At 38.2% G+C, this 15,049-nt stretch overlaps 1 protein-coding gene across 1 annotated transcript; it reads right to left on the bottom strand.

Moving 5' to 3' along the window:
• Window positions 1–14,449: 14,449 nt before the first annotated feature.
• Window positions 14,450–15,049, bottom strand: LOC109792552 (uncharacterized). Its single transcript, XM_020351975.2, has one exon. It carries the CDS (start codon window positions 15,047–15,049, stop codon window positions 14,450–14,452), a length of 600 nt encoding a protein of 199 aa, XP_020207564.2.

The following is a 15,049-nucleotide window of genomic DNA, read 5'->3' as shown; positions in this document are numbered from 1 at the left end:
AGAGCAACTTGGAAAATGTGATGCAAAAGCTGATGGGGCAATCTTCTTAGGATATTCTACAAATAGCAAAGCCTATAGGGTATATAACAGGAGAACTCTAATTGTTGAAGAATCAGTTCATGTTGTGTTTGATGAGACTAACAAATAAGAGACAAAGCAAACTGAAATAGAGGACTTGACTGATTTGCTTGATCAACCATCATTAGAAAGTGAACCTATTGAAAAGCCTAAAGAGAGTGAAATGAATGAAACCACTGAAAACATAAGTGAACAATTGCCTAAGGAATGGAAAACTTCTAAGGACTTATCAATGGAAAAAATAATTGGAAATATTGGTAAAGGAGTGTCAACTAGAAGATCCATCAAGAATATTTGTAATACTATGACTTTTGTTTCACAAGTTGAACCTAAGACAATAGATGAAGCACTACAAGATGAACATTGGTTAATGGCTATGCAAGAGGAACTAAATCAGTTTGAAAGAAATGAAGTATAGGATTTAGTGTCATTACCAACTAATTATCCAATTATAGGAACCAAGTGGGTTTTTAGAAATAAGCTTCATGAATTTGGAATCATTATAAGAAATAAGGCAAGGTTAGTGGCTAAGGGGTATAATCAAGAAGAGGGAATTGATTATGATGAAACTTTTGCCCCTGTAGCAAGGATAGAAGCCATTAGATTACTTCTTGCCTATGCTTCAATAATGAATTTCAAGCTTTATTAAATGGATGTGAAAAGTTCTTTTCTTAATGGTTTAATACAAGAAGAAGTGTATGTGGAGCAACCACCAGGTTTTGTTGATTTTAAGTATCCTAATCATGTGTACAAACTTAAAAAGGCACTCTATGGCTTGAAACAAGCTCCAAGATCATGGAATGACAGGTTGAGAAAATTTTTGATTGAGAATGACTATGTAAGAGGGAAAGTAGATAATACACTGTTTGTGAAGAAATTTAAAAATGATCAATGTATGTTCAAATCTATGTGGATGACATTGTTTTTGGATCTACTAATGTCTCTCTATGCAAAGAATTTGCTAAGACCGTGCAAGGTGAATTTGAAATTTCAATGATGGGAGAGCTTATATTCTTTTTGGGGTTGCAAATCAAACAAATGAGTGATGGAATCTTTATAACTCAAAATAAGAATTGCAATGAACTTTTGAAGAAGTTTGGTATAGAAGGGTGTAAAGAGGCTGCTACACCAATATCAAACACATGCAATCTTGACTTGGATGAGAAAGGGATAGCTATTGACAACTCAAAATATAGAGGTATCATTGGATCACTTTTATATTTGACAGCTAGTAGGCCTGACATAATGTTTGTTGTGTGCTTATGTGCAAGATTTCAGGCAAATCCAAAAGAATCTCACATGAAATTTGTAAAGAGAATTCTAAAATATCTAAAAGGAACAACTAATGTAGGTTTATGGTATCCAAAGGAGTCTCACTAAGTCTGATAGGCTACTCAGATTCAGACTATGCTGGGTGTAGACTTGATAGGAAAAGCACAAGTGGTACTTGTCACCTACTTGGAAGTGCACTAGTCTCATGGCATAGTAAAAAGAAAGCTTGTTTTGCTTTAAGTACAGCTGAGGCTGAGTATATAGCTGCCGAAAGTTGTTGTGCACAAATTCTCTGGATGAAACAACAACTAAGAGATTATGGAACTGAGTTAAACAAAGTTACTTTGAGATGTGATAATACAAGTGCAATAAATCTAACAAAAAATCCAATTTTGCACTCTAGGACAAAACATATAGAGATAAGGCATCATTTTTTAAGAGATCATGTTCATAAAAATGATTTTGTTGTAGAGTTTGTTGAAACAAGTAAACAATTAGCTGATATATTTCCAAAACCTCTACCAAGAAAGAGATTTAATCAATTGAAAATTGAACTAGGAATAATCAATGAGTCTTGCTTGAATTGATTATGTGTACTTGAGTTTGATTGCTTGATTAAAAGTTGGTTGATGTATGTATAAAACATTGATATATGATGCATAAAAAAGAAAGTTTAAGAGTTGAAATAGATTAAAAATGGGTTAAAAGGTTAGAATTAAAAGAAGAAAAACTTCTCTGGAATAATCGATTATTGTAAAATTTAATCGATTATTGTAAGCGAGCCTAGGAGAATAATCGATTATTTGAAAGATAATTGATTATCTGGGAAAAGAGGAATTCCAGAAGTCTCTGGAATAATCGATTATTTGGGCAATAATCGATTATCTGGGAAGCAAGAATACAAAGAGTGATGGAAATCTAATCCCCAAGGATCCCTTTGGAAGAAGTAAGACCAAGAAGGGTGAAGGGTGATCCAAGGATGCTCACACTTGAAGACCATTGGGCCTTTAACTAGGTCCATGGTTAGGAAGCTAGAAGAGGCTTCTAAAGAGGAGATGCTTCTTAGACCTTTTCTCTTCATGAGCATTGATTATGATTCCTCTTATTAGTCTCTTGAGTTTCCATTGTACATACTTGTATAGTTGATTTCTTGTACCTTGTATATAGTAGATACTTGTATAGGTGTATTTTTTGCCTTTATATTTGTGAGGCACTTTATTTCCTTTCTAGTAGCTCTTGTATATTGTTTCTAGGGTAGGTTACTTGGGCACTTTGACTCCATTTAACCTAACCTAGAAATACACTCTTTCTTAGTTTTCTAGTAGTAGGAATAGGAGTGGCATTAGCAAACTAGAGAGTGTCTCTAGTAAGCTAGAGAGTGTTCCTAGCAATTTAGCCAAAAGGTGGTCCTAGGCTAAAATTTACATATTGGACTCATTTTACTCCTAATTCTTCATAGATTTGATTTAGCTAGGTTCCATTCACATTGGATGAACCTAACTAAACCAAATTAACAATTTTAAAACGTGATTGGAGTAAAATAATTCCAAAGAGCCGCCCACCTAGATGTGTTCACACTTGTGTTCACACTTGTGTTCACACTTGGCCAAATAGCTTGGTGCTTCTCAAGCTTGGAAGCTTGAAGCACAAGCTTCTCCTTAGCAAGCTTACCAAGCAAGCTAAGAGAGAAGCTTGCTCTCCAAGCCTCTTGACCTTGGACGGTTTAGCTAGACCCAACCATGGTTCCTAGTGAACCATGGTTAAGACTAGCTTGCTCTCTAAGCTTCCTACTCCTATATTTTCGTTTTTACTTCATTGTAAAACACTTTTGATGTATTGAGAATTCATTTTCTGAAATTGAGTTCAGATTTTCTCTCTTCCAAAAGTCCCTAAACCTCTTTGAGTGCATCCAATTCTCTTATCCCTTCCATAGAAGAGTGTGGTGAGAATTGAAGGGGCTTATCTCTTCTTCAAGGAGTGGCGCCTCTTGGGAGAGTTTCTCCACCAACCGTGGTGGTCTTAAGGCCTCCTCCTCCATAGGAGACCTTAACCAAGCATAGGAAGAATCAAGGAGTTCAAGATCTAGGGAGGAGCTTGAAGGAAACTCAACATCAATCCGGGTCTCCAAACAAGTTTCCATCAAAGAGTCTCTGGAATAATCGAGTATTTGGGCAATAATCGATTATCTGGGCAAGTTAGAGGAAATGACCCTCTGGAATAATCAATTATTCAAAAAATAATCGATTATTTAGTGCAGAAAGGGTTTTTCAAAGGATTTTACTAATACAAATAATCGATTATTTGTATAGATAATCGATTATTTGCACGACCCTTGGTTTTCCAGACGGTTTTTAAATGATTTCATTCGCGCCAACTTCCAACTTCCCACTACTCTTCATAAGTGGAACCTCTCCTCTACCCCAATCCGGTGTTAGGGCTTCTATAACTTCCAAACCTTCCTATTTTTCAAACACCCACATTCTCTAACTCTCAAACCTTAACACACTTTCTTCTTCATCTTCTTCATCTCCGCCAAGAACCCATCTTTAACCTAGAAATGGCATCATCTTCCTAAAGGCCAAAGAAGCTTGAAGTCAAGGGGAGCAAATGTCCTCTGCCCACTAGAGCTGAGAAACTCATCTCCAAGTGGTTTGCTGATGAGAAGACCCAAGATTACTATTTTGAATGGTATGTGGGTAGGAGAATTATCCCTCGGAAGACCTTAAAGCTAGAATGGTTCAAGAATGAGGGGTTTAGCTTTCCTCCTCTGTTGGATCACCGGGAACTTGGGAAGTTCTTGGAGTTAGAAGGACCTTATTACCCTGAGCTTATAAGGTTGTTCTTATGCTTTGCCTCAAGCAATGAAGGGATAATGCAATCTGTGGTGAAGGGCAAGCTCGTAAAGCTTGACGGTCCAACTTTGAAGGAAGCAGCTGGGCTGAGTAGAGATGAGAGTACGAAGCTGATGGAACCAACTTCTCCATGAGAGTTAGTGGATGATTCCTTCTCTTCTCCAAGGTTGATATGATGTGAAGGATGATCTCTTAAAGGGTATGGAAGTGGAGGATTTGGTGTTTGGGAAGGTGAAGGGTAACGCACAAAATGAAGGAGAGAAATGGATGGTGTTTGGTGGTGAAGCTCCTTTAGGCTAGCTCACTTCACTTAGGATGATGAAGGCCAACCAAGGAAGACCCAAGCTCACTCTAGGTAGAGAGGAGAGGATAGGGGGCCATGGAGTTCCTAGGGGACTAAGGAAGGAATGAAGAGGCATAAAGGCTCACTCAAATTCATTAATTTCCAAAGTGGCTACAAGGTGGGTTACCTAGAGTACTTATAGGGAAAGAAAGGCATCTAGGGTTTCTTGGGAGCATTTGGCCGAAATTTTGGTGTCCAAATGCACCCTAAATGAACCCTAAATGCATCCCAAATGAAATGGGTCTCATCCCTCCTAAAAGACTAAAGTACCCTTAGGTCAAAAAAAGAAAGAAATGGACTTTTGACCTTAAAAATAAGGCTTAAGTCCTAAAATAAATCCTAAGACTAATTTTGCCCCATAATACAAAGGCTAAATAAAAATACAAAATAAAATCCTAATATCTAATGTACCCCAAAATACAAGGGCAAAATGGGAAAAGGAAGCAACAAATTAAGGAGATGGCTAAAATTCCACACACATGATGATCATGGCCTTTGGTGTGGTGTGTTCTTCATCTTCCTCTACTCTCCTAGCCATGGACCTTGTGATAGGCCCTATATGATGCTTCAAGGATGGTCCTCCATCATCCCCTCCTTCTTGAGAAGGATTTGACCACAAATCTTCAAGCTCAATCATTCCATTAGTACCTTCAAGAGATGTGAGACCACAATTAGGGAAAGAAACTACTTAAAACTTAGCTATGCAATCCTTAGGTAGAAAATTTGTTGAATGAAAGTGCTAGGGGAAGGACAAAGCCAAAGAGGCATCACTATTTTTGAAAAATTTATTGCCCCCATGCAATTCATTCACTAAATCATCTATCTTAGGGATTGGGTGCCTTTTATTCAATGATGGCTTTTTTAAAAAAGGTGCTCATCCTCCATTGCCATCTTTCTTTGGCACCAAAAAGAATGAGGATGGCACAAGGGTTAAGGTTCTCTAGAACCTAGCCCTTTTTCTTCAAAGGAAAAATCCTTTTTTTCTTTTCTTTTCTTTTTGTTTTTGTTTTTGCTTTTCTCCTCATCTTTCTTAGCTTTTAATTTGAGTTGGTCCTCATTCACTTGAGAAGGTGATAGAGGACACCACACAAATTTCTTTCCCAAGTGTTGGAAACTTATTTTATTGGTAAGGCCATCATGGATTGTTTTCTTGTCAAATTGCCATGGCCTCCCAAGCAAGACATGACTAACCTCTAATGGCACTATGTCACACAAAACTTCTTCTTTATAATTGCCAATGGAGATTGGTATGCTTGCTTGTTGGTTAACTACAATACCTCTCTCCTCATTGATCCATTGCATTCTATAAGGTTTAGGATGAGGTTTTGTAGTCAAGGCTAACTTATCAACCAATCTAGTGCTACAACAATTGGAAGTTGATCCACTATCTACAATGAGAGAACAAGTATTTTCTAAAATCTTGCATTTTGTTTGAAACAAGTTCTCTCTTTGAGATTGGTCAATGTCACTAGAGTGATTGTTAAGAAGCCTTCTTACCAAAAGTAAGTCTCCTTCACAAGGTAAAATCTCTTCCTCGGATTCTATGGCTTCTTCTTCACTACTAGAGGAAGATGAAGTAGCTTCATCAAGGCTACTATAGTGATCTTGGGCCTTTAAAACCATGGTTTTCTTTGTAGGACATTGAGACGCAATATGTCCTCTTCCAAGACACTTAAAGCACTTGATTTCACTTGACTTAGACTCTTTGGAAGATGCTTTAAAAGATGATTTTTCTTTTTCTTCTTTTTTGTCTTTTTCATCTTTGGGATAAGGTAGGGAAGAGTGGCCCTCCTTCTTGAAACTCTTGGAATAAGGTGGAGTGGAGTCTTTTCGAAAAAGTTTTCTTTTAAGTTGATGCTCCACCCTTGAACAAAGTTGAACAAGTTCATTTAAATCTCTATAAGGTAAAAGTTCAACTTTGTCTCTTATTTCAAGGTTTAAACCACTTTGAAATCTAGAAATGGTAGTCCTCTCTTCTTCCCTTATACCCGCCCTCATCATAAGTAACTCCATTTGTTGCCTATACTCCTCCACACTAGATGAACCTTGTTTCAACCTTTGAAGCTTATCCATAAGCTCACGATCATAGTATGGGGGAATATGCCTCCTCCTTAAGGCACTACAGAGTTCATTCCAATATTGAATTGGGGGTTCATGATGCATTCTTCTTTCTTTTTCTAAAGAGGTCCACCAATACATAGCATGCCCTTGGAAGCTAAGGGTTGCTAAAGAAACCTTTTTCTCTTCACTTATTCCATGGCAAGAAAAAAGTTGTTCAACTTTCATTTCCCAATCTAAATATGTTTCAACATTGTCTTTTCCATGAAATGAGGGAAGAGTAATGTTGGGTTCCTTATTGGAAGACTCCCTTGGTCTTGGTCTTTGTGTTCTTGGTGGCCTTTGATAGTAATCATCATTGTGATGACTACTATAATGGCTATCACTTAGGGGGTTTGTAGGGTGTTGACTACCCTCACTTTCACTTCTAGGGATGCTTACCCTTGGGTTGGATCCCCCAATTCCCCCTCCCATGACTAGTTTTGCTAACATCTCTTTTATTTCCTTATTGTTTTTCTCATTTTCTCTCTCTTTTCTCTTATGTTCTTCCTCTTTTTTTGCATTTTCTTCTTCTTTTCTTTTTATATACTCCCTAAGTTCTCTAAGCTCATCCCTAAGACTATGTCTACTACTATGAGTATTTTGACCCCTTACACTTGAATGATCACTCATCTTTGATCAAAAAAGGTTTTCACAAAGAGGTTCTTGAAAATATTTTCACAAAGAGTGAGTGATAAAAGGTTTTCACAAAAGCTTTTGAGTGCAAGAGTAGTGATAGAAGGCCTAAGTGCACAAAGTGAACTATCAAGGGAGGTGGACTACAAAGAGTCTCTTAAAAACCAAGCCTTTTCAAGTAGAAATCACTAAGCCTCTTTTCACTTTTCTCACAAAAACAATTTTAGCAAAAGAGTGAGTGTGTGTGTTCGAACCCTTAGTAGGCAACTTTGGAAGCCTCTAAATGAACATACAACAATCTAAGAAATTATGCTAACAACTAAGAGAATTAAAAGGAAAGCAATAAAGCATATACTAGTCGGAAGTCCTAGGGTGGAAGCTTGAAGTGACCTTGGGGGTTTTCAAGACACTTCCACAAGTACTAAACAAAACTACTCCTAAAAACTAATTAATTTAAGAGGCCAATTTACAACCCAATTGAATGAATAAGGACCAAGACACAAGTGGCCCAATCAAAACAACACAAAATTGGCACAAAAGAAAGAGTAAATAAACAAAACAAGAAAATTCTTCAACCTCCAATTTGGTGTTCCCTTCACAATGAGAAAACTTGGTTAGTTTCCTCCCGATGTGTTTGGCACTCTATGTTTGTGATGGTTCCCTCCCAAAGCTCTTTGGATCTCATGGCCAACTCCTCCAACTCAATCTTCCCCAAAATTGTATGGAAGTGTGGAAGTCGGCTTCATCTACACCAAGTGAAACAAACCAACCAAGAGCAAGAAAGGAGGCCAAGAAATAAAAATTAAAAATGCTCAATTAGGAAGGCTAAACTCAAGAGGAATATTGATGAGACAAAACACAAGGATTTCCAAGAAAGACAAGCAAAAAATTAAGGCACATTTAAGAAGGCAAGCACTCAAAGGAAAATCCTAGAAGGGTTCTAGAATAGAATTAAGTGTTTAATGTTCCTTGTCCTTAAATGAAATCAATTAGTGTAAGGTCCTTTCCTTAATGTCCAACCACAGTTTTTGTCATAAAATGGGTCCAAATATGGGTACAAAAAAATGGTCCAAGTCCACTCCAATTGTGCAAGGGTAAAATGGTAATTGTCCACAAGTCTAGCAACAATTTCCTTTTGAATTTTTTTTTCTCTTGTATTTTTTCCAGCCAGCTTTTGGTGCAGCCCCTTGGTCAGTTTTTTTTTGAATTTTAACCTTGTTATGTTGCTTGGTTTTTACACTTGTGGGTGAATTAAAAGTAGCACAAAAAAGTAGGAAACAAAAAGGACAAGTGGCATGCAAAAAGCAACTTTTGTAAGGTGGAATGTGTCTTGTACTATGTACTAATTTGGTGCAGTTTTTTTCAGAAAACAAACACACATTCTTGGCATATTTTTCAGCAACAAAACACTACTTGGTTGTCATACAAAGGACAAGGGACAATCATGTGATGATGAGCATGTAGGGGTGGCTAACCATGCATGTATAGGAGACAAATTCACATGGAATTCAACAAACTTTTAGAACATGTCATGAACTAAATAACATGCATAAATGACCTCTAAGAACATGCAAAATGTTTTGCCAGCCACTTAGGAGAGGAAACATGCATCATTCATTTCCATATTACATGCATCAAGTGAAGGTATCATGCATATACTTGGTATTTGGGTGAAAAAGTGAGAGAAACACAAACTTGAGACAAAACTTGGACAAATAAATATTAAAATGGGGTTCATAAAGTGTTCATCATGTTCTTGACAAAATTTTCCAGCAAAGGTGAAAATGGAGAAAAGCTCACAAGAACCTATTTTAAAGGAAACCTAGAGCACAACAAAGGAAGGCTCATGAACCAACAATGAACCACTCAACAAGAAGACAACATTTTAAGCAATATTTTAGAGGATAACATCAAGACATATGAGAAGACATAGACATGACAAGAAACATTTAGAAGACACAAAAGAGAAGAGACAAGTTACCCTTGAAGACAACCATGGCTCTTGATACCACATGATGGAACCAACTTCTCCATGAGAGTTAGTGGTTGATTCCTTCTCTTCTCCAAGGTTGATATTATGTGAAGGATGATCTCTTAAAGGGTATGGAAGTGGAGGATTTGGTGTTTGGGAAGGTGAAGGGTAACGCACAAAATGAAGGAGAGAAATGGATGGTGTTTGGTGGTGAAGCTCCTTTAGGCTAGCTCACTTCACTTAGGATGATGAAGGCCAACCAAGGAAGACCCAAGCTCACTCTAGGTAGAGAGGAGAGGATAGGGGACCATGGAGTTCCTAGGGGACTAAGGAAGGAATGAAGAGGCACAAAGGCTCACTCAAATTCATTAATTTCCAAAGTAGCTACAAGGTGGGTTACCTAGAGTACTTATAGGGAAAGAAAGGCATCTAGGGTTTCTTGGGAGCATTTGGCCGAAATTTTGGTGTCCAAATGCACCCTAAATGAACCCTAAATGCATCCCAAATGAAATGGGTCTCATCCCTCCTAAAAGACTAAAGTACCCTTAGGTCAAAAAAAGAAAGAAATGGACTTTTGACCTTAAAAATAAGGCTTAAGTCCTAAAATAAATCCTAAGACTAATTTTGCCCCAAAATACAAAGGCTAAATAAAAATACAAAATAAAATCCTAATATCTAATGTACCCCAAAATATAAGGGCAAAATGGGAAAAGGAAGCAACAAATTAAGGAGATGGCTAAAATTCCACACACATGATGATCATGGCCTTTGGTGTGGTGTGTTCTTCATCTTCCTCTACTCTCCTAGCCATAGACCATGTGATAGGCCCTATATGATGCTTCAAGGATGGTCCTCCATCAGAAGCCCCAACCCTTCAACTTTGGAGATTTTGAGGAGATGACAACTTTTAGAGATTGTCAAAGGAACCCGGAGACCACCAACTACACAATTTCTGGCCGGAGGTATGAAGAAAAATTCAAGATTAACTTCTTTTATTATAGCTTGGATGATTAAGCCTATATTACATAATTATGCTCAAATGTCAAGGGATGACATTTTGCTGATGCATGTAATTAAGAAAAAGATTAAGATAGATTGGGTATCTGTGGTGAATGACTGTATGTGGAAGGCTAGGAGGAAGGAGGATGGTCCGATACCATATGTTTTGTTATTTTCTAGGATTTTTGAGAAAGCAGGTGTGGATCTGAAAGGGGAGAAAAAGATAATTCTTCATGCCTCGAACAAAATTGAAAAATATTCTTTGCATCATATGGGGATGCTGAAACAAGAAGACAAATGGGTATTCAAAGGAGATTTCCCTCCGACTCCTGAACCTGCAACTAATGAAGATGGTGTTCCATCTCATGATGAAGACTAGCCACCACAAGTAGAAATTGAACCTGAACGGGAACAAGAATCAGAGCCTAAAGCATTTTCTCCGTTTGAGAAAATTATGATTAACAAGCTTGATGTGGTAATGGAGATATCTAGGAAGCACGAGTCGTATTCGGGTATTCTTGATCGGTTTGATCACCTTGATCATGAGATTAACCGAATTAAGGCTCAGCTTGGGATTCCGGAAGACTCGGAGTGATTCTAGAGCTTTAGTGTTCTATTCTATTTTTTTTTTTATTTTCTGGTTTTAAAATTTCAATTGGGTTGTAATCGTTTTAATTCCTGAACAATTTGCTCATCTTAGTTTATTTTGGTTTGAACAATTTAAAATTCTGGTACAATATGAAGTTTATTGTGGTTATATTGTGTTTGGAATGATTTGGTAACTTTGATTTGGATGTTTGATAATGCTATATTCTATTTTGAACATTGAAATGTGATAGTGTTATTGCATATATGTTGATGTTTTCTAATGATATGATGCTTAGCTGATGAATCATATGGTTGTGATATTGTGATTAAAAGACAACTTGATGAATATGAAAAATTCCCTGATACAAATTCTGGTATTAATTTGAATTGATTGGAACAATGCCTATGGTGATATTACTTGGTATTAAGTTGGTCTTGTGGAATTGATTTTGAGCAAATGATTCTTGTGCACAAGTCATTACATGAGTAATCTGGACATAAGTTTGTTTTTGATGATGTCCAAAGGGGGAGAAAGGTTTTTAAGTTTGTTTTGCAGGACTTGAAATGTGAAAATACTGGTTTGCAAAATAAAATGGCTTGTATGGTTTGTCATCATCAAAAAGGGGGAGATTGTTGAAATTCATGGAGTGGTGAATCAACTCAAACTTGGAGAATGAAGGTTTTGATGATAACAAAATGTGGATTATGAGAATCAAAGCTGACCAAGGACATCAACAAGTCAAAAACAAAGTCAAGAAGTCATAAGTTGTATTGTTTTGTTGAGCTTATTTTGCATGTGTGTGCTTTGTGCATGAGTTAATCTTTATCTAATCTGACTAAGAGTGAGTATGATGATGAGTTAGAAGCTTGAAAAGTTATTTTGAGATTTAAAACAGAGTTTTTGAAAACTGACTCAAGATAATCGATTATCATTAAATATAATCGATTATTCCAACAACAGGTAAAAAGGATACCTTGCTGTAATAATCGATTATTTGTGAAATAATCGATTATCCCAGGAATCACTCTCTAGAATAATCGATTATCCAGAAAAATAATTGATTAATCTGTTCTTGGTTGATTTCCAGAAATCATGAAGAACAAAATAATCGTTTATCCTTTAAAATAATCGATTATCTGGTTCTGAAAATGTTATAAATAGTTTTCACATTTTGAAACTTCAGAACAAGAATGAACAGAGAATGAGTTAACATTCAAAAAGAGAAAAACGTTATTGTGAAGTCTTTGTGACCTTCTTGGAGAGTTTTCTTTGTGAAACCAAGAAGTAAAACATTTTTGAAATGTTTTGAAAAAAACATCATCATCATCACATTCTTCAAAGAGAAAGATTGAGATTTGCTTATGAATTCACAGTCTGATTTGTTCAGCTTCCAGGTGAATTTGTGTCTTTAATTCTTTGTAAATAATTGTAAATCTTGAGTAGGTGTCTCAAGTGGTAAGGAATTCCTGTAGTGAGTTTCTACAAGAGGTGCTTTCTTGGGGTCAAGAAAGTAGTTATCTTGATTGTAGGAGTATATGCATGTGTGGTATGCTTGTAAAACTTCTTCATTGAGATAGTGGAACAAATCTTGATCAGGTTATGATTGAGGACTGGATGTAGGTCACATGTGAAGTGGCTGAACCAGGATAAAAGACTTGTGCAATCTTCTTTTACCCTTATCTTTTACTGTGAGCAATATCTTGGTTGTGTGTTAAAGAGAATAATCTTGATTAACATGTTTGTATGCACAACATCACTTTAAAGTGAATCAAGTGTTGCATATTGATTGTTCTTAACTATGAACTTTATCAAAGATTAATCAAGAAAGCATATAGGACTCATTTTCATTAGCAAGTCTTTTAAGGAACTTCTTTGAAAATTCATATTAGAAAAGTTTGAATTGAAATAAAGATCCTAAGTACTCTGAAAATTTTTAAAGTGTCATAGAATCCAATTCACCCCCCCCCTCTTGGATTGAGCCATTCTTTTCTAACAAAATAGACCTATACAAGATAACTATGTACAAAATATACACAAGTAGAACTAGGCCTTCTCTTCATGATGGAGTAGTCCAAGTGAAGAATACCTTGGGCTTGAAAAGCCCACTAGTCTTCAAGAGGTCCAAATTTTCTTGTATTCTCCTAGCCATAGCTCTAGTGACTAGACCCTTGGCCCATGGTCTATCATCGTTTGGGGGTACATCATGATCTGATTGTACCCGGAGTATGCGTCAAGGAAACTGAGGAGGGCATGACCGGAGAGGCTCCATCTACCAACCTGTCAATGCTTGGTAAGGGATATGCATCTTTCAGGCCAGCTTTGTTTAAGTCGGTGTAATCAACACACATCCGTCACTTTCTTGAGTTTTTCTTGACAAGGACCACATTGGCTAGCCACATGGTGTACCTTACCTCTCGGATGAAGCCCGCATTTATTATCTTCTGGGTTTCCATTTTGATAGAAACTTGTCTTTCTCCTCTGACCTTCCGTTTTCTTTGAGCCACTGGCTTGGCTTCTTTGTGAATCGCCAACCTGTGACAGATGAGTTTTGGATCTATACCTGGCATGTCAGCGCTGGACCACGCGAAGAGGTCAGCATTCTTGGAGATCTCGTCCATGAGTTTCTTTTGCAGCTCAGGGTTCAATTGCTGGCTTATCTTTGTGCACTACCCGGGTATCTAGCCGATTTGGAAGTCGACTAGGTCGTCAATGGGACTTGGTCGACTATCATTGGATTTTGACCTTGGATCGAGATCGGTGACCTCGGCTGGGGCGATATGAGCCACGACAGAGGTGTTAGGTTGGTGTTGCTCTTCGACTGGGGGTGGCGACGTTTTCAAACTCTCGGCATAGCACTGCCGAGCTGTTCTTTGATTTTCCTTGATGAAGATTATGTGTCCGTTGCTTCCTGGGAACATCATTGTCAGATGTGGGGTGGACACTATGGCACCGAGTTGGTTCAAAGTCGATCTATCGATGATGATAATGTACGATGTATTGGCATCGACGAGGAGATATTTGACCATTGTTCTTTTTGAGTTAGGGGGTGTCCCAAAGGTTGTCAACAACTCTATGTAGCCACGAGTGTGGACTCGTTCACCTGCAAAACCAACTAGGGGTTCCATATGGGGTTGGATAAGAGAATGAGAGATGTCTAACCTTAGAAACGTTAGCCAATATAAGACATCAGTCAAGCTCCCTTGGTCAATCAATGTCTTGTAGACTTCCCAGTTGGCTACCTCAACAGCGATGACCATGGGATCATCTTGGTTTGGATAGATGCCGACGTAATCGTCATCTATGAAGGTAATTGGTAGCGTGTTGCGTGTCAAGGCTGAGGTCCCAACATGGACATTGTTGATACTACGTAGGTGTCTTTTGCATGCCGAGCTGCTCGGACCACCTCCTGCAAATCTACCTGAAATGGTATTAATGAATCCTCGTAGAGGAGGTGTTTTCGTGTTTTAACTTACCTTGGGTTGGCCTGCCCCGCTGTCACTTTGCCGAGACCCAGGAGGTTTGTTAGCTCAGAAGTTGGATCCCCGACCTCATCCTCGCCCTCTACCTTGTCCCTGATAGCTTCCCTTGTGAGGTTGGGACCTTTGGACATACTAGCCGAGGTGACTGCCTTGGACAAGTTCTTCAATCCGATCTCTGAGTGACCGACATTCTTCAGTTGTATGTTCGTAGTTCTGGTGGTGGCGGCAGTGTTTTGTCCTATCCGCACTGTCAGGGCTATGCCCAAGTGATGGTAGGGTGATCAATTTGGCATTGCTAGCTTCTTCAGGGATATGTACTTGGGATGCATTCAAGGGAGTGTAAAAATAATACTTCCCACCTCTATCATGCCGAGGTCTCTTGAATTGATTGTTGTTTGAGGTCCTCAGCTTGTCCTTGCGACCTTGGTCTTGCTTTCCTTGCGCTTTTCCGCGGATTGCCTCATAGAACTTGGCATGCTCCTCCATTTGGATATACCCAATGGTGCGAGCTTGGAGCTCGTCCAAGTCGGGAGGAGGTCGTCGGCAAAGGCTGTTGACGAAAGCTCCTGGTTTCAATGCCATGAGCATGGAGTGCAAGGCGACTTTAGGATTGAGGTTACGTATATGGATAGACACATTGGCGAATTGATCCATGAATTTTCTTAATGGCTCATCCTTGCCTTGTCTAAGGTTGGCCAGGGCGGTTGACGTGATGTGATGTGGTCGACTCAT

Source organism: Cajanus cajan, chromosome 5 (genome assembly GCF_000230855.2).
Source record: "Cajanus cajan strain Asha chromosome 5, NIPB_CcT2T_4, whole genome shotgun sequence".
In the NCBI taxonomy this organism is placed as follows: domain Eukaryota; kingdom Viridiplantae; phylum Streptophyta; class Magnoliopsida; order Fabales; family Fabaceae; genus Cajanus; species Cajanus cajan.
Note: the sequence above shows the minus strand (reverse complement) of the source record. Positions and strands in the feature narration are given on the sequence as shown.